The sequence below is a fragment of the Choloepus didactylus genome, chromosome 9 (genome assembly GCF_015220235.1).
Source record: "Choloepus didactylus isolate mChoDid1 chromosome 9, mChoDid1.pri, whole genome shotgun sequence".
In the NCBI taxonomy this organism is placed as follows: Eukaryota; Metazoa; Chordata; class Mammalia; order Pilosa; family Megalonychidae; genus Choloepus; species Choloepus didactylus.
Window position 1 is genome coordinate 40529859 of NC_051315.1, and position 19390 is coordinate 40549248.

General features: G+C 41.8%; 1 protein-coding gene across 4 annotated transcripts in view; it reads left to right on the forward strand.

Moving 5' to 3' along the window:
* The first annotated feature begins 11051 nt into the window (after positions 1–11051).
* FMNL2 (formin like 2) overlaps positions 11052–19390 on the forward strand; it is a 337731-nt gene continuing 329392 nt past the window's right edge. For 3 of the 4 annotated variants that reach the window (XM_037849118.1, XM_037849120.1, XM_037849119.1), the window contains exon 1: positions 11457–11573. In XM_037849118.1, coding sequence (XP_037705046.1) covers positions 11457–11573 — 117 coding nt within the window. Of the gene's footprint in view, positions 11574–19390 lie in introns of all 4 variants that reach the window. The other variant, XM_037849116.1, reaches the window with a different exon arrangement.

Sequence of the window (19390 nt, forward strand, 5' to 3'; positions counted from 1 at the left end):
CCAGCCACCTGAAGTCACTAATGGAAAGCTGATCACCAATCTACCATGCCCACTCCTGGTCTTGGGAAGAGGATTCTTACATTCTTTTCTTTCACCAGTGAGCTAGCCAGGAACTGGACCCCATGGCAGCCTGCAGCGAGAGTGTGAGATGGGCACTGGTAACCACAGCATTGAGAGAGCAATTTACTGGTCTTTGCAATAATTTACCAGCCTCTTCCTACTGCTCTTCCTTGGAGGCTCTACAGTGTTCTACTGGTCTGGAATTTCAAAATAGTTGTTTCAGACAGTTTCTGCCTGTTCAATAGTTGTTCTGGTGGAAATACTGAATCCTGGAGCTATCTACTCCACCATCTTCCCATAATCTTCCCACCCTAAAGATGTTAATATGTTGTGTTTTCATTTTCATTCAATTATAATTTATTCAATTATAATTCATTCAATTGTAATTCAAATATAATTATAATTTCTATTTTGACTTTTTTAAATTGATCTTTGGCTTTGGGAAGTATGGTATTTAGTTTCCAAATATGTGAGGATTTTTTTATATATCTTCCTGTTTTTTATTTCTAATTTAATTCTGCTGTGGTCAGAGAACATACTTTGTATAATTGACTCCTTCACATTGTATTGAGAGTTATTTTAAAGCCCAGAATATAGTCTATTGAGGTAAATGTTCCTAGTGTTCTTGAGTGAGGTATCCTATAAAGGTCAATTAGATCAAGTATTTGATAGTATTGTTGAAGTTTTCTAAATCCTTACTCATTTTCTGTCTACTGATTCTATAAAATATTGAGAGGGTGATTGAAATCCCTGACTATTCTTGTGGATTTGTCTACTTCTCCTTGCCGTTCATGTATTTTGAAGCACTGTTATTGGGTGTTTTATTCTTTTGATCCCTTTACTATTATGACATGACACACTTTATCCCTGGTCATACTCTTTGCTCTGCAATCTACTTTCTTTGATATAACCACTTCAGCTTTCTTTTGATTGGCATTAAAATGGAATATCTTTTACCATTCTTTTATTTTTTAACTTATTTGTGTGTTTATTTGTAAAATGAGTTTATTATAGGTAGCCTATAGTTGTTCTTATTTTTATCTAATATGACGATCTTTGCCCTTAATTGGGGTGTTTAGCTAGGTCCTTTAATGTGCTTTTTGATATTATGAAGTTTAATCCTGCCATTGTGTTATTTGTTTTCTCTTTGTCCCATCTATTCTTTGTTCCTGTTTTCTACATTTTCTGTCTTCTTTTGGATTGAGTGTTGTAAATGAATTTATTTCATCTCTTTTGTTTGCTTATTAGTAACTCTATTATATAATTTTAGTGGATGCTTTAGCATTTATAGTATTTATCTTTAGCTTATCACTATCTACCTTCTAGTCATATTGTACTAATTTATGTTTAGTGTAAGAACAATACAGCAGGTTACTTGCATTTCTCGCTTCTTGGCCTTTGTGCTATTGTAGTCATTGACTTACTTCTGTATATGTTATAAACCACAATATATAGACATTCTTTTTGCCTTAAAGAGATTTAAGTAATGAGAAAAGAGTCTCTATATATACTAGTGTAGATACCATTTGTGCTGTTATAAATTTCTTTGTGTAGATCCAGGTTTCAATCTGCTAGCATTCTCCTTCTGCTTGATGGACTCCCTTTAACCTTCCTCATAGGGCCACCGTGCTGATGATGAAGACTTTCAGTTTTTGTGTGTCTGAAAAAGTCTTTATTTTGCTTACATTCTTTCACAGTATTTTTCTGGCTAAAGAATTCTAGGTTGACAGTTTTTCTTTCAGTAGATTAACGCTCTTGTTTTCTGCTCTGCCTTTAGCTTGCATTGTTTCTGAAAAAAAAATTGCTTTCATTCTTATTTTTCTTCCTCTGTACATAATGTGTCTTTTTGCTATGGCTGCTTTTGAGATTTTCTCTTCTAGTGGTTTTAAGAAATGTGATTATGATGTGCTTTAGTGACATTTTCTGAATGTTTCTTGTGTTTGGGGTTCCTTGAGCTTCTTGGATCTGTTGGCTTATATTTTTTCATCAGATTTGGAAAAATTTCAGCCGTGATTTCGTTTCTCCTTTCCTGAAGGACTCTAATTACACATATATTTTGCTTCATGGACTCATCCTACTGTTCATTGATGCTCTCTTTTTTTTTTTTTTTTTTCAGTCTTGTTCCTGTGTTTTATTTTGGATAGTTTCTTTTGCTGTTTTCAAGTTTGCTAATCTCTTCTTTTGCAATATCTCGTCTGCCATAAATCCTACCCAATATATTTTTCATCTCAGACATTTTGATTTTTATCTCTAGAAGTTCGATTTGGGTTCTTTTTCAGTGTTCCTTTCTGTACTTAATACATTCAGTCTTTCTTCTAGCTTCTTGAACATATGGACTCTAGTTGTATTGAATGTTTTGAAGTCCTGGTCTACTAATTCTATCATTTTTCTTATTTCTGAGTCAGTTTGATTAAATTTTCTCCTCAATATGGTTTGTGTTTTTCCTCTTCTTTGCCTGCCTGGTAATTTTTGGTTAGATGTCAAGCACTATAAATCTTGCCTTGCTGGATGCTGGATTTTTTTTTATGCCTATAAATTTTATAGAGCTTTGTTATGGGATACTCTTGAGTTGTTTAGAAACAACTTGATCTGCAATGGTCTTGCTTGTAAGCTTTGTTATGCAGGATCAGAGATATGTTTAGTCTAGGATAATTTTTTTTCCCACTTCTGAAACAAGCCTCTTCTTCGTACTTTAACCAATGGCCCCTGAATTTTGAGGTTTTCTATTCTGATTTTGGGAAACGACACTATTCTTGACCCTCTGTGAGTTCCAGGCACTGTTCTCGCCAATATTTTTGTGTGTTTCTCCTCCCAGTCTTGGGTTTTTTCTTCACATGCATGGACTGATCAGTACGCAGCTGAATACTGCAATGAGAACCAGCATGGATCTCTGGCTTTCTCTCTCTTTGCAAGGCCTCTCTTTCTGGCAGTCTGTCCTGAGTACACTAGTTGCCTTGGATTCACTGGACTCCAGCTCTGTCTCCTCAATCCAAGGGAGTTGATGAGGCTTACCTTGTGTTTCCCTCTCCTTGCCCTTGGCCTTCTCTAGGCAGTAAGCAGGGGTGATTGTAGGACTCATTCAATTTGTTTCCCACCTTTCAGGGATCACTGTTCTTCACTGCCTGACATTAATGTCTTGCATGTCATTGTTCATGCATTTTGTTCAGCTTTATATTAGTTTCAGGTGGAAGGGTAAATCTGGTCCCTATTACTCCATTTTGACTGAAAGTAGGAGTCTCATTATGCTTGTACCTCCAAAGGATAATGATTTCAGAGAACTATTTTTTTTTTTAAGTCAGTGTAGGGTACTGGTTTGGGAATCAAAATACCTGTTATAACTCTGTCACCTGTTGAATAAACTAGAAAAAGCTCACTTAAGGTCTGAGCTTCTGTTCTTTTTCTTCTGGCAGGTATTTTGCAAGCATGTGGGAAAAACCCAAAGTCTAAGCTATCACATAGATATCTGCCCTTACATTATCAAATTTCTGAATCAATGCCAGCAGTAACCTTTCTCCAGCTTCTTGCTGGATAAAAAAATGTATGTAATTTTCCATGGTAAGTTGAGTTCTCTTTCACTTGGTGCCAAAGCATTCCTAACTGATTCAGGAGAAGAAGCGGAACTGGTATGTTGAGATATATCTTTGTCTGTAAGTTAACTGTTTGAAGAAGTCTATATGAAGCAGAAATTTAATAAACTATGTCTAAACTTTGTTTTAATTCAAGAACAGTGTCTGGAACATGGAAAGTGTATGTATGTATGAATCTTACAGGACTGTTGTAAATGTAAATAGGCAGCCACTACTACTTCACAATTTTTTTCAGGGCTATCATCACAAGGTGCTTACTTCATTGATACATAGTTATATACACAAAGAGAATCTTAGAGTTACACCATTGCCCTTCTAGGATGCTAAGTGAACTTAGCTACAGAGCCCTTCCTTACACTTAAAACCTGAGGAGATACCAGTAAAACTCGGCTCCAATCCACCAAAAGACTGATCTTGTGGGGGAGAATTTCTTATGAATGATGGAAAAGCTTCTTTGAAAACAACCACACTATTATGGGGGAATCCCTGACCAAGCCATCGCTGGCATAGCCAGCAAATGCCTGGCACATGGAAGATAAATATTGTAACATTTCAGTTTCCATGGAATTTTAAAGCAAAGTAGGAAAAGGTGAATAGACAGTTTTAATAGATGCTTTCTTTTTGGATAATATTTTGTAAAATCAACTATAATAAACCATATATATTAGTGATAGGAAAATGAAATATGTATTTTAAAATGGTGGCCTGATTTTAATTTTGTCAGGAGGGAGGGAGTGCTACAATTAAATCAATGTAATAGATATGACTTCTTTATCCTTCCTCTCCATGTTCTTCCAAAATCAAAAATTCTTCTGAGATTTTGATAGACATTCCTACAGAGATGACTTAAGGTTAATCATGCTAGATTTCACCATGTTTTATTTATTTTGTGCTTAATAATAGTTTATAAATAATAACCAAATATTAGAGATTACAAATCTTGATGGTAGAGAAGTTAGAGAAGGTCTATTGGTTCATGGATTTGTACACTTTGTCCTTGTTTCCTTTCAATATGAGACAGACTGGATTTGATAAGACTTAGGGGAAGAAAAAGTTACTGGTAACTGATGAAATATGGCCAAAGGGAGCCATAAATGTGATAAAAAGAAAAACGGATTTCTCAACTGTGGAAAAGAATTTCAGCCTTTCTGCCCAGAGGGCAACCTTCTAGGTGGGTTGATTTTGTGTGTCAATTGGACCCAGAGTATAAACCTAGAGGTTACAAAGAAATTAAAATACATTTTTGGGTCAGAAATGTCTTGCCTGATCTGAACGTTTTTTCTTACTCATTTGTATTAGTTTGCTCTGTGTGTATCTATATATCCTGTTTTTCTCTCTTAGATCAGTAACACACCATTCATTTTGATACAGTGTAATTTTAGAAATGCAGACAGCATTTATTCAGAATTTTAAACTGAATTTATTCATACTCTCTACCATCTTTACATGATTAGAGGCAGTTTGTTTAATAGAACATACACAGGATGTATTTGTATGTGTACTTGCTCCATAGGCTTTTCAAAATATATATTATACTGAAAAATGGGCTAAGCATTCTATGATGCAGTTTACTGGGCACAATTAAAATATGGAATTTTTTGTTCAGAGATCTGGGTTACTATCACACCACTGCCATAGGCCTTTGAACTCCAAGATCATCTCCCCCCTGTTCTAGTTTGCGAATGCTGCTGGAATGCAAAACACCAGAAATGGGTTGGCTTTTATAAAAGGGGGTTTATTTACTTACAAAGTTAGTCTTAAGGCCATAAAGTGTCCAAGTTAAGTCATCAACAATTGGTACTTTCACTGGACGATGGCCAATGGTGTCCAGAAAACCTCTGTTAGCTGGGAAGGCATGTGGCTGGTGTCTGCTCCAAAGTTCTGGTTTCAAAATGGCTTTCTCCCAGGATGTTCCTCTCTTAGCTGCAGTTCCTCAAAAATGTCACTCTTAGTTGCTCTTGGGGCATTTGCCCTCTCTCAGCTTCTCCAGAGCAAAAGTCTGCTTTCAAAGGCTGTCTCCAAAATGTCTCTGTAAACTGCAGTTCCTCTCTCAGCTCCTGTGCATTCTTCAAAGTGTCCTTCTTGGCCGTAGCAAGCTTGCTTCTTCTGTCTGAGCTTATATGGTGCTCCAGCAAACTAACCAAGGCCCAGGCTGAATGAGAAGGGCCATGCCTCCATGGAAACTATCCAATCAGAGTTATCACCCACAGTTGGTTGGGGTACATCTCCATGGAAACAACCAAATCCAAATGTTCCAACTTAATCCTCACTAATGTCTGCCCCCACAAGGTTGCATCAAAGAACACAGCTTTTTCTGGAGGACACAATACACACAAACCAGCACATTCTACCCCCTGGACCCCAGAAAAACATGATCTTTTCGTATACAAAATACGTTCATCCCATCACAATATCACGGAAACTTAAATCATTTCAGTAACAATAGTTAAGTACAAGATCCCATCAAAATCAATTACAGGCGTAGTCTGTCCAAAAGCAAAATTCCCCTTTGACTGTGTACCTGTAAACTTAGAACAAGTTATGTGCTTCCAGTATACAAAGGAGGGACAGTCATAGGGTAATCATTCCCATTGCCATAAGGAGAAACTGAAAGGAAAACAGGGTTAACAGGACGAAAACAGTTCCTAAAACCCACAGGGCAAACTCCACTAGATTTCAAAGTCTGAGAGTCATTTACAGAATGATGTTGCATCCTTGGGGCTTGAGAGAGCAGGAGTCTAACCCTTCCTGAGGGCCTTTGTGGCAGCCCTTTTCTCTCCAAACGCTGGGTGAGTATTCCAACTTATCCACACATTGGGGAGACCACCTTCTTGGCCCCACCCTCCTCAAATATTGGGGGAGCACCTGGATTCTCTTCCATCTTCGGGGCACATGCTCAACACCTTCAGAACAGTGTGGTGGCAGCCAGGCTCTCCCCAGTCCCCTGGGAATGTGCTCCACCCTCTTTGAGGCTTGAGGTGGCAACACCTTTCCTGAACATAGAGGTGGAAGGCCCACCCTCGACCTCTGGGGCAAAATCACCTTTTCCATGTGTGTGGGCCACTCCGCTCTCCCAGCCTGAGATCTCTTATCTCCAGACCTCAACCTCCATGGTTCTGTCTTTGAAGAAATTTTTCCTTCAATTTGTTCTGGAAGAATTGTGAGGAGCTTGATAGCAAAGGCCTAAATTGCTTTGAAGAGACTGTGGAAATATGGACTCTAAAGATACTTCTGTTGAGGCCTTGAGCAGAAATGATGAATGTGTTGTTGCAAACTGGAAGGGAGGCAATCTTTGTTTTAAAGTGGCAGAGAATTTGGCAAAATTGAGTCCTGGTATTGGATGGAAGGCAGAATTTGAAAGCAATGACCTGGAATACTTAACTGAGGAGCTCTCCAAGCAAATACAGAAGTAGCCTGGCTTTTACTTGCAGCTTATAGTAAAATGCGAGAGGACAGAGATAAGCTGAGAAATGAACTCTTGGTTTCAAGGAAACCAGAAACTGATGGCCTGAAAAACTCTGGACTTCCAGGGGGTGAAACTCCAGAAGCTACAGCCCAATGTGAGGATGTAACCAAACATGGAACCCAGCCACCATTTCAGTACAAGCCAAGATTGGAGAAGGAGTTAAGCAGAAAGGATTTGTGGAAAGTCCTATTGTCTGATGGCTTTGACCCCTGTGTGCTTCATGTGAAGCCAACAGAATTTTTGCGAGCTGGAGCTGAGACAGACATTTTGAAGATGGCTGTTGGAAGCTGATGCAGACATTTTGGAGAAGGCCATTTTGAAATGCAACCTAGAAACAAGCAGACACCAGCCATGTGCCTTCCCAGCTAACAGAGGTTTTCCAGATGCCAAAAGCCTTCCTCCAGTGAAGGTACCCATTGTTGATGGACACTTTATGGCCTTAAGACTGTAACTGTGTAACGAAATAAACACCCTTTTATAAAAGCCAATCCATTTCTGGTATTTTGCTTAATGGCAGCATTAGCAAACTAGAACACCCCCACTCCAAAAGACCACAAAATATGGTTTCTTACCAGCCATCAGCATTGTCTTGAGATGATAACTAATCACCACCATCCATTAATATCATACTGAATCTAGCATATGAAAAAAAAAAATAGGTTATTTTAAATAGAGAACATGAATTTAAGATAACATGTTTATGGCTTCAAAAACATATATATTTGTAGAAAAGTGCTAAATATTAAAAGACAAATATAAAAATTTTTCAAATCATAGAATTAATTATACAACCCCACACTTGAATCCTCTGAGAGAGGTCCCTGTTCCAAGATGGAAAACCTGAGGATTCTCTTGACCTCGGTCACACCCATCTACCCTTCCCTGTCCAAAAGGACATGGATACAAACTATGGAAAATCTAGGAGGTCATCTACCCAAGAATATCAACACTATTGTTTACGTAGTAGGTGACAGGAGCATTTACTTATATTATTGACAGGTATTCAAAATACCTATGAGATTGCTATGATCTTAACTTTTCCTATTATGAAACCAGCTTGCTTAGGGTGCATATGTCTTGACAGAAACCACAAAACATATAACTGATGGAACTGTGTTTGACGTTCCTATTTGTCTGTCCCAAAAGCCTGGGCCCTGACCACCGTTTTCAGTAAGTTATGTCCTCTCAGTGCTCAAAATACCTCTGGAAATAGGAACCTGAGAGGGATAACCATTTGGTAGGAAAGAGAATAAATAAAATGGCATGGGATGTATAGGGAAGATGGGTCTGAGTTGAAATCGTGATTCCCACCAGTCAGTGGATGACTTTGGGCTGGAACCAAGGGTAGCCAGTGGATGACTTTTCATTGAACCCAGTGGAGCATCGTCTCCCACAGATGAGCCTTGGTATCCTTGTTCCCCTGGTCTGGGGTGTAGACGTCAAGGAAGTTGAGGGGTTGGAGTCTGGGCATCTTAGGCAAACCGAAAGGATGTGAATAGTAGAGGGATAGTCTTCACTTGTGGAAGGACCATGTAGTTCCAAATGCTGCAGTGAATCCATGCTTTCTGGTTGAGACAGTCCTTTGGTTGTGAGCCCTTTCACACTGTTAATGAGCTTGTGTAGCTTCTGAAGATCTTGGCCCACTGCTTGCAGGAGCCCATCTGCTGAGAAGGAGCAGTTCACCAGTTTTAGGTTGTAGAGGCCTTCAACTTCAGAGAGGGCCATCATGAGCTCCTCATCAGACACTGGAGGAAGGTCCACCAGCTCCAGGGAACACAGTGCCTTCAGCCTGGACAAGGCCTTTAGCTGTCTGTCATCAAACTCAGGGACACAGTTCGGGACAAGGTGCTGCAAGAATTATAGTAGCGAGAAGTTGCTTTCCTTGAGAAGCCATGACTTGGAAATTTCACAGTTCTGCCGTTCCAGACTCCTCATGGACTGGAGCTGTTTAGTGATTGGATGTTTCCTCAGGTGTGCAAAATGTACTTCCAGTTTGGTCAGTTGGGGGCACCTGTTCCCAATTTTCTTAATCAAAGCTGGAATGTATTTAGCACCAGTCATGCCAGAGATCAGGTAGCCTTCAAAACTCAATGATTGGAGCCCTGACACCACATATCTCTGGAAGAGAAGCCTTGCAAAAGGGGCTTCTATCACCATTGATGTCAGATCCATACTCCTCCATGAACATCTTCCAAAGCTTACAAACTCTGGAAATTCAAATCCTCTCTGGAATGCACGAGAAGAATATCTTCAGCATCACAGACAGGTGGTGCCAAGATTGATTACTGAGCTCTGATTTGTACCCATTGTGTAAGTGGCTTATGATAAAGGTTTTGGTCTTTTGCCTTCTAGGTGAGTTGAGGGGTCTGAGGAACTGGAGAGTTACTTTGGGTGGTTTGGGGGGTGATAACTGGTATGGACACTGTTTTCTTCTCTGAGGCACTGCATCATAGAGGAAAGAGCTTTCAATCAGACCAGAAACCCGAAATTTTAAGAGATAGTGAGGCCAACAAGATTTTGAGGCAGCCTCCAGAGGAAAGCAGCACTTTTCTTTCTAAGTCTTGTGCAGACCAGCTGCTTCTTAGGGAAAATCTTCATAAGCTTTTGGTGAAAATCACTTGTCAATTCAATAGTCATTAAGTATCTACTATGCACAAGGCATCTTGGGATTCATAAAGCTGAATGAAATGTGTCCTTGCTGAATCTTGGTGTGGTGCCTCATCCAGAAGAACTTGCTTTTTTAACAAGCTTTTTAACAAGTTTAACCCTAGTTGCATATCAGAATTGCCTGGGGAGCTTGTTAAAAATACACCTGCCCAGGCTCCAGTTCTCAACTTAGGAAGATTCTGATAATAGGCAGGGCGCAAGATGTGTGTAGTTTTAACAGAAAGCTCCCCAAGTGAATCTTATACACAACCAGGATTAAGAAACATTGCTTTAAGCCAAGAAAGGACTAACTGTAGGAATTTATTGGCTAGTGAACCAGGTGGATACCCTTGCAATTTACATGAGGTTAGTTCTCAGTCTGAAACACAGCCCAGGGGACAGGGTTGGTCCCACTTTTCTTTGTAAAGTACATGGCATGAGACTGCTAAGGAGGAATTAAAACAGCAGTCACTTCCAAAGATCATCCCAACGCTTTCCAATGCACTCTGTCCTTATATTCATTCTCACATGATTGTTTGACCCTCAAAATATCGTTCTTTGTGTAAATTTTCTCCTTCACTAGATTGTAAAATATTCGAGAGCGGGGGCAATCCTCTTTCTTTCTCCCACTAAGAAGCACAGTAATTCATACATAACAGCGGTTTGACAGTTGTTTGTTTTGAATTGAATTCTTCTTATCCAACTTCTGGGGTCTAATCGTAATTCACACACACACACATATCCATAGTGGATGTTTATATATACCATAAACGCATATATTTATTTTAAAGTATTTCAATCACACAAAAGAACATGTAACATACATAGGAAGAAGGAAAATAAAGCAAGCACCCATGGACCTACCACTCAGCTTATGAAATAGGACATCGCCAATACCGTTGAGGCACTCTATTGAACTATATCCTTTCCAACAGTAGCAATCTGAAATTTAAATCGGAATGCATGCCACTCATTGATTGGATTCATTCATTCGTCAAACATCCCTACTAAGTGTCCGATACAATGTAGATGAAGAAGTTACTTCTGTTGTTGGGGTGAGGGAGGTCAAAGAAGACCTTAGCAAAGCTAGAAGCATATACACTGGACTGCCTTGACTGGATGGAAGTGGTCCTAAACCGGCCTGGCCCTCCAGAGCGGGCGTGGTTTCTGCTTGCGAAGACTTTGGGCAGAAACTACGGGTCCCGGCAGTCCGCGGGGCGAAGGGGAGGAGCTGGGTTGGGGGCGGGGGGTCAGGCGAGAAGGGGCATTGTGTCCCGGAGTGCGGAGCTGCATTTGTCTGCTCGAGGTGCTAGCCGAGCGGGCGTTGTGGTCGCAGGCCGGGGGCTGGAAGTGTCAGTGGCGACCGCGGCCCCGCGGGAGGCCGAGCAGGAGGGACCACGCGCCGGCTCGCCGCGCTTGCTGGCAGGGGGCGGTGTGCAAGCGGAGCAACATGCAGATGGGCGCTCAGCGCTCTGACGACCCCTCCCGAGGAAGAGAGGCTGGGGCTGTGCTGGCGCGGCGGGGAGCATGAGGGAGGCCGGTGGGCGGCTCGAATTCGAGCGCTGCTAGAGAGCGGTGCGCGCTGCACACTCGCCGGGGCGCGGCGGAGGGCGGGAGCGGGCTGCCGGGAGCTGTTCTGATTTGCGACGCGAACGCGAGGGGCCCGGAGCAGCCCCCAGCCCCGGCGCGCTGCCGAGATGGGCAACGCGGGGAGCATGGATTCGCAGCAGACGGATTTCAGGGCGCACAACGTGCCTTTGAAGCTGCCGATGCCCGAGCCAGGTGAACTGGAGGAGCGATTTGCCATCGTGCTGGTGAGTGTGCGGCGGCGGCTGAGCGTGGAGACCCGCGGCCCCCGGCCGGGCGGCGCAGCCGACCGCCGCCTCTTCCCTTTCTCCCCGCTCCGGGAGCGAGCCTCCTGTCCGCTGGGGGAGACTCCCACCTTCCCTTTTGTGGCCTCCCCTCTTCACTCCTCTCCGCCCCTCTCCGGGCCTCCCGGGTTCAGCCCTCTTGGTGTCCTGGGATGGAGCCGCGGGCTCGAGGCGGACTTCACTGCTGGTCCCAAACCCATTGTCTGGCTGGAGAGGCACCTCGCAGCGCGTGTGCCCGGGGAGGTGCGGCGTGGGTGTAGGGGAAGGTGGCACGGGCCCAGAGGAGGAGGCAGCGAGCTGCTAGGGCTTTTTGTTTAAAACACACACTCGCACACAAAATACCTCCCAAACCGCAAGTCCCGTGCCCCTGCGGAACATCCCGCGGGCGCCGAGCCCCGGCCTGCGGGGCCCCCTTGCAGATGGGTGCATGTGGCCGGCCGCGGGCGCTGCGCCGGATGGTGCGCGAAGGCGAAGTTGGGGAGGTCGTCTGTCGCGGCTTGGCCGTGAGTAGCTCCCCCGATAGGGAAAGGGAAGGAAACCCTCAGCAGCGCGGCGCCCGGGTCCCTAAGCGAGGAGGGGACAAACCCAGATGGGGGAGAAGCGTTGCCTCAGCGCGTTCTTTATGGTCTTAAATCTTTAACCACAAAAATGTGCAGTTTTGCGGGGACGTGTTGCGAGCTGTCCTGACTACACGGGTGACCCCTCCCCGCCCCCAGCACACCCAGCCAAGTCCCCCGCTCCCTCCCGCATTCCGCTTTTCTCAGCCTCCAGCTCCTCAAATCCAAGACTGATGATTCCCTTCTTTCTCCCTTTCCTGCTGGGACGAAGTTTCTGGGTCCCTCCCAGGCAGGGCCTGTCAGAACAGTGAGCTCAAGAGGGCGTGGAGGCCTCCACCTTGCCCCAGAGAGGGTCTGTGAGCAGATGGCCCCTGGACTGTATTTTTCAGCGTCTCAGCCTCCTTTAAGGGATGTTGGGAGGAAAATGGGCATGACTGGATGCTTTCTTATTCCTCACACTTGTATACTTTCTGTAGCTGCTCCTTTTCCTAGCTGGGTACCTCTCAACTCTAAAAGTCTAGGCAGCATGACAAACTTGTGCTCAAGGCAGCCAACATTTGTGCCTGTTTGGAGGATTTGCTCCTGTTTGTCGTGTAACCTCACAACTTTGGAAGAGCATCGGACTGCATGGACTAGATAAAAAATTGGTTTTCTGAGGCCAACACGGAGTTATTTAAATTGCCTTTTTTCAGGCCTTTAAAAGGGTCTGGTTTGGTATGGGGAGTAATGTTCTAGATGGTAGGTTAGCTTTGTGCCCTTTGGGAGAACAGAGGCTTTTGCACACCACCTGGAAACTCTGGTGTGGCAGTCCCGAGGTAGATGAGGTTGCCTGTCTTGCTTTGCATCGTCTGTGATTTCCCACAGCTGCTCCCACCATTGTGCAAGATGGGACACTCTGAAATGAAACAGCTTAGGCATAATTACTTCTCAAAGCAGGCTGGTGCACATCTGGCCTGTCTTTTCCAAGACAAACGTGTTTGTTCAAAATCCTCTTCCTATCAGACCTCCTGACTCTGGGTGTTCTGTCTTCCCATCTATATTGTGGTGCCATGTGTGACTGTGCAAATGAATATTGTGCTGGAAGGGCCAGTGACACAAGGAAACCAATGCAGTAACCATAATAATCAATTAAGTTCTGCTCAACTAGGATAGTCTTTTGCATGAGCTTTCAGTTACCCTACTGATTAACAACACGTGGTATGAATTAATCCTTGGGAAAATAATGTCCTGTCATTAACATGGTGGATGTGTGTTACTATTAAGTCTGGCACTCTCAAATTTAGTATGTAGGCCATTTCTTTGGGGCAATGGTTGTTTATTGTGGCTACTTTAACGTTACGGTGGGTCAAGCATAGTTACCAGATTCAGTCCCTTTTAAAATTGTTTCCAGTATTCTAAAACTCTCAGAAAACAAAAACAAAACAACAACAAACAAAAGCAAATCCAGGCTGACCTTTTACGAATAGGAACAAAGTCTTGTGGAGAGTCTTGGCTTGGGGTCCTTCTTGTTCGGGATGCACTTAGATTGTTGGTGCAGTGTTTTAATCTACTCTCCCTAATCTGTTTCACTTGCTCTTTGGAAACTTAAAAGGACTAAAAGGAAACCTTTCCTAATCATCTCTACAGGCTGATAGAAGTACCAAGTTATGGTAATTTCAAGTTGTACATGTGACACTCTAAACTTGGTTTCTCTTCATGAAATGCTTAATAAATCAGCTCAAATCATTTAATTCTGAATCAGGTTTGAAGGACAAGTTTTAGGTGGCAGCTTTATAAGTATATGTGTGGGGGAATCTTCTACCCTTAGACAATGGAATTGTGTTGGCATGATTGATATTAGTTTCATTTTCTTGTATAATGAAGATCATATATTTGTTTCAGGAGGAAAACCAAATAGTAATATTGTACTGAAAGCTATACAAGCATCTCATTGTAGGTATAGCTTACATCAATAATTAATAAGCTGTTTCAGGCATTGAAAAAACAATTCTTCCCAACCTCCAAGCTCTAGAATATTTAAAGTCCTTGGTATGAGTACATAAAAATTAATATGACAGAAGTCCAACTTATTACTTGTGAAGAAAACCTTAAGAGAGAACAAACCTACTCAATGACTATCCCCCATCAATCTACATGGATTAAAATTGTAAACATCTAAAAATTTAGTTGCTATGAATGGAAAGGAGATCAGGAGTGAGGAAAAGACTACTGGATTAAGATCAGTGAAGGGGTAAACTTTAAAAAGTCTTAGTTTTTTATAGGAAATAAATGATATTTTTTAAAAATAGGGATTTGAGCTGCTACCTGTTAGTAATGACTAGTAAAAATTGGATCCAAATTTTAGGAGCTTAATGCTCCTAAACTTCCTGGAATTTGTTTTCAGCATTATTGTAATAATAGTTTTAAAATTTGTATTTAAGGGAGAAGATTACCTACTATGTATCTATTCACCCATTTGGCATCCTTGTGTTTACTTCTCAGGTACAGCTATAAGGTGATAAGATTTGGTGCGTGTATGCACGTTAGCAATGTGTCAAACTTCAGTGGAAGCATTTTGTGAATTATAAATTTAATCTTTTGTTCCTTTAGGGTGTGCATATTTTTTATGTTTTACAGGTAACATCTATTTTGGGGGGATTCCACACAATTAAAACTGTGAAGATCTGTGCAGCTCTCTATTGTATTTATTAAACATTCCTATTGTTGGAAAATACTCCTATACCTTGTGTTTTCAAGAATCATGCCCTGAAGGTGATTGTTGATGGATGTAGCTGGCAACTGATGTTCTTTGACCAATAATACCTTCTCTACATTAGACATTTGCAATATTGCTCAGTAATTTTTTGGTTGGCAGTCACTGTTTGCAGTGTAAAATGGAAGTTCCCCCAGTGCCTTTGTGGAGGAGCCCTTCGAAGGATTCTTTCTTTGGGCTTCAGCAGAAAGGATAATTTTAAGTCCTCTGCCTTAGCTGCTGTTATCTGTGGTATCAGATATCAGGCAGCTCTGCCAACAGATTTTAAAAGACAGATTAGGCAGTAATGGTTTAGGGCAGAATTATCTTAGTTTTGGGAACTGCTTTGGTAGTTGCTTAAATTGAGTCAGTATCCTTTTCTGTTTCTCTTCTTGCCCTGAGTTGGGATATAGTCATTCCGTTTTGGGAAGTGGAAACATTTTCTGAGTGCCTACTATGAGTCAGCCCTTATACTGGGTAGTTCTTACACATTCTTATCAGCAGCATTGTAGAAGAGGAAATAAAGATTACTGAAATTGCCCCAAATCATGTAGTTATAAGTAACCAAACTGCGATTTTGAGCCTAGATTTGGAGCTCTGCTTTCCCCACCTAATGTATTATGCTTCTCTAGGCCTCCAGCTGGGAAGAAAAAAAGAGCCTGACACTCGCAGTAAAGCAGTAAAAATAAATAAATAAGTCCTAAATCTGGTAAACAAAAGTTTCACACTGTGTACAAATGGCAGACATTTCTTAAAAGTTGTGGTTGCTCAGTGACCAAAGTGAGTGCATCTGATGGTTCACTTTGGATGTCAGACGTTTGCCATCTTCACTATGATGTTTTATTTTCAGGCATGAATTTAAGTATTGAATTGGTCCAAAGGTGTGCCCTTCAGTGTTTCCCTCCTCAGCAAGCTTGAAATACCTTGGTTGGGAAGTTTAGATTCCCCAAATCAGAAGGAAAAGACAACCTGCCATTTTCAGTGCACACGCTGCAAATGTAATTACTTTTGAAAGGGACAAGGAAGGTCAGGTTTTACCATTGAGGTTTATTTCCCGCTGCAGAGTGTTGTTGGCTTTCAACCATTTCGAAGGAGAGCGCTTGCCGTGAAGTCTGTTTAGCAGGTGGATGGGCAGGAGCACAGTTAGGCCATCAGATGCATGCTGATTCGAGTTCTCCCAGCCTTTCTCCTGTTGTGCGGTGGTGGAAAGCGGGGCTCGATAATATTGTTGCTTCTAACGGTTACAATCTCATCCTAGGCAGTGTGCTCCAAAGCTGTTTTTTTTTCTCTAAAGTGTGACTGTATGCTTAGGGCTGTACTTCTCAGGGTATGTTTTGTTTTGTTTTGTTTTTCCCCCTAATACCACCAATAAAAACTGTGAAAATATATTTGGCTATCTAGGATGGATGATGATCAAAGGGTATTCTGTGAATGCAAATGTTTGTCTCCAATGAGAGACTGGCAGCTGTGTAAACTAATGAAATTTGGGGGAGCAAAAGGGTGCCTGCCCTTAAATGGTTAAGAGATAAGAATCATTTAACAAAGAGCATTGGTCTGGGAGGCAGCAGACCTAGTTTAGAGGATCATTATCTACTGCACCAGCTTGGGCAAGGTAAACTCTTTCCTCTGGTTCTTGTTTTTCCTCCTCTGTAAAATATGAATGAAATTTGACACAACTATTAGAATAATTATGAGAATTAATTAGGATGATGGAAATCATAGCACTTGAAAGAATAAAATTTCCAGAATATAGTGTATTGAGATCCATTATCTGACTCCACATTTTTGAGAGCTTTTGTGAAGAAGAGTGTGTAGCTGCAATCTGTATGGTCTAGAGTGGAATTCACATAAGCATAGGAAGAATATTCGAACATTCAGAGTGGTTTAAAAAAAAAAGGAATTTGATGCTTCAGAAAGGATAGCAAGCTCTTCATTAGAATTGTTCAAACAGAAGCTGTGTGGAAAATGCTGAGAATTGGAAATTCCTTCCAACCCCGTAGTTACAGCATCTGTTTTATTGGAAAGAAAGATGCCCTCCTTGAGGTGAGTCTGCTTACCTGCAGGTTTTAGCTTGAGTTTTAGTACCTGAGAATGGAGAAGGATCTCCTTGTACGTCCCCCTGGGCTAAAAGAAGAAAAAATAAGGATAAACTCTTGTTTCTTGTGAGAATTCATTAGATTTTATAAAAACTATTGCCTGAAGGGCTTGGTCTTAATGAGCTTGTGCTCTTCTTTCATGCTTAGGGCTTGGGGATTTGAGGAAAAGGTAAAATGGGCTCCCTGACTCTCAAATTTAAACAAGTAATAGATGTAATGAAAGTGGCTGCTGAAGCACGGATTCCAGATGATTATCTCTGTTTGACAAGATGACTCTGGTACCTGGAATCCTCTCAGGTCCAAAGCACTGGATCCTTATAATAGTACAGTCTCCAAGAATGTGGGGTGGGGGGTGGGGGCAAGGGTGGGCTGTGTGTGGTGCAGATCCTTTCTTTTGAGTGGGTCCTCAGTGACCTCTCTACCCCCACTAGTTGGCAGGGAATGTCACCTTTATTTTTTTCCTCTAGAGAAGCATATCCCAGGCTTTGGGTTCCTAGTTTCTGTAGAGAGACTTTGTGCACATTCTTAGCCCTCACCTATTGAACGTGGGAGCAGAAATGCCTCATTTCTCCTCTTCCCTTTAAAATGATGTCTGCTCATTCTGCCGAGTTGTCTCTTTCCAGCCACCCTTTCCTCTTCTCCAGAAACTCCTTTTCCAACATAACACTAAGGACTATGCCGTTCCCACCTGATAAAGCTCTAATTTGGAAGCACTGCCTGGGGAAAAACTGGTAGGCTAGAGAACTTCCTCATAGACTGTGCTTCACATAAGGCCCACAGATAGGGACCAGGGTGGCTGGGAATCAATTCCCAAGTTGGGAGATACAAGGCCCTACTTGGAGGTATTAGTGGTATTTGAGGACAGATAGAAGTTTACTTTCTCTCACACTCTTAAAAACAAACAAAAAATTGACCAGTGACATCAGAACTCACAAGTGGCCACTTTATCACAAACTTTCTGTAGTTTCCAGGACATACCAAGACTGTTTGCTGATCACATCTTCAGTGTGCTTGTACAGCTTGTAACTGACTTTAATGACTCTTATTTCACATGTAACCTTAGTCCCCTCTTTTCTTTGCTGAAGCAGCTTTGTTGGGATTGTAAGCTCATGTAATCAGTTGCTACAGAAACTGAAAGCCTTGTGGTGTTTAGCCCTATTATCTCCAGGGGTAATCTCACTTGCCTTACTTCTGTGCCAGTAGCCTGGCTTGTCCTAAAAATCAGTTGGTTTTGGGAAATGTGTTCACTAAAATAGTTCACATTTTTGGCCATGTGCCTGGCACTGGGGTACTAAAAAGTGATTGGTGCCTGAAAATAACTGAGCTTTCACCTGTCTCAGGTCTTGTCTTGAGTGGAGGGTTTGTTCATGAACCTTCCTTTCCTTGTTTTTCTTTTTTCCACAGAAGTTTGGCAGAACACCTTCTACCTGTTTAATGTAGGGTAATGCTATTGATAGGCTAAAGCAGTGGTCTCAAACTTGGCTGCACATTGACATCACCTGGGAAGCTTAAAAAAATACAGGTGGCTGGGGCCCACTCCCAGAGATTCTAGTAAGTTTGGCTGTGGTGTGACCTGACAACAGGATTTTTATAAGCTCCTTAGTAGATTTGAATGTGCAGCCAAAGTTGAGAACAGCTGTGCTAGAGGAGTGTTTTCCCCATCCCCTTTTTCCACCTGCCCCAGAGACTGAGAGTTAAAACCAGAGTGAAAAGAGCAGATGAGTATAGGAGAAGAATTAAGATGTAAGAGAAAATTTGAAGAAATTAGGCAAATTTGAGAAGGGTTAAAAAAAAATCTCCTCAAGATGTCTGATTCAACCAAAAGCAGCAAGATGAGAAGTATGGGAGGAAAAATGGAACAAAACTTGTTGAATGATATTTATTTAAGGTATGACCATCAAATAATCATAATAAATTCTCGGAGAAAGTTTTTTGATATATTATTCCTAAAGATTGAATGGTGACCCTGAGGTATATTCTGGAGTAGGACAATCAGATCGATTGTATTTTTGCTTCAGCCTCTGTTCTGTTTGTTGGTTCAGTGCAGGCCTTTTGCTTTGATCTCGGGTTTTACCACTTACAAAGACTTGATGAGCTTGGCTGCCTGGTGTGAAATTCAGATACACTCGTGAAATGTAAACAACATTCATTTATTAAGAATCCCACAATCAAGGCAAATTGGCATGCTTACATAAGCAATTAGCTTTGAGAATAGAATGATAAATCGAATTTGAGGTCAAGAATGAGTCGATTGTTCTTCATGCAAGACTCTAGTCATTCTTTTATTAGTTATAACCTAAGTAGATAGACATTCTGCTTATTCATAATCTTTAGCATTAGTGGTTTGGGGGTTGAAGACAGCATATGTGGTTTTCT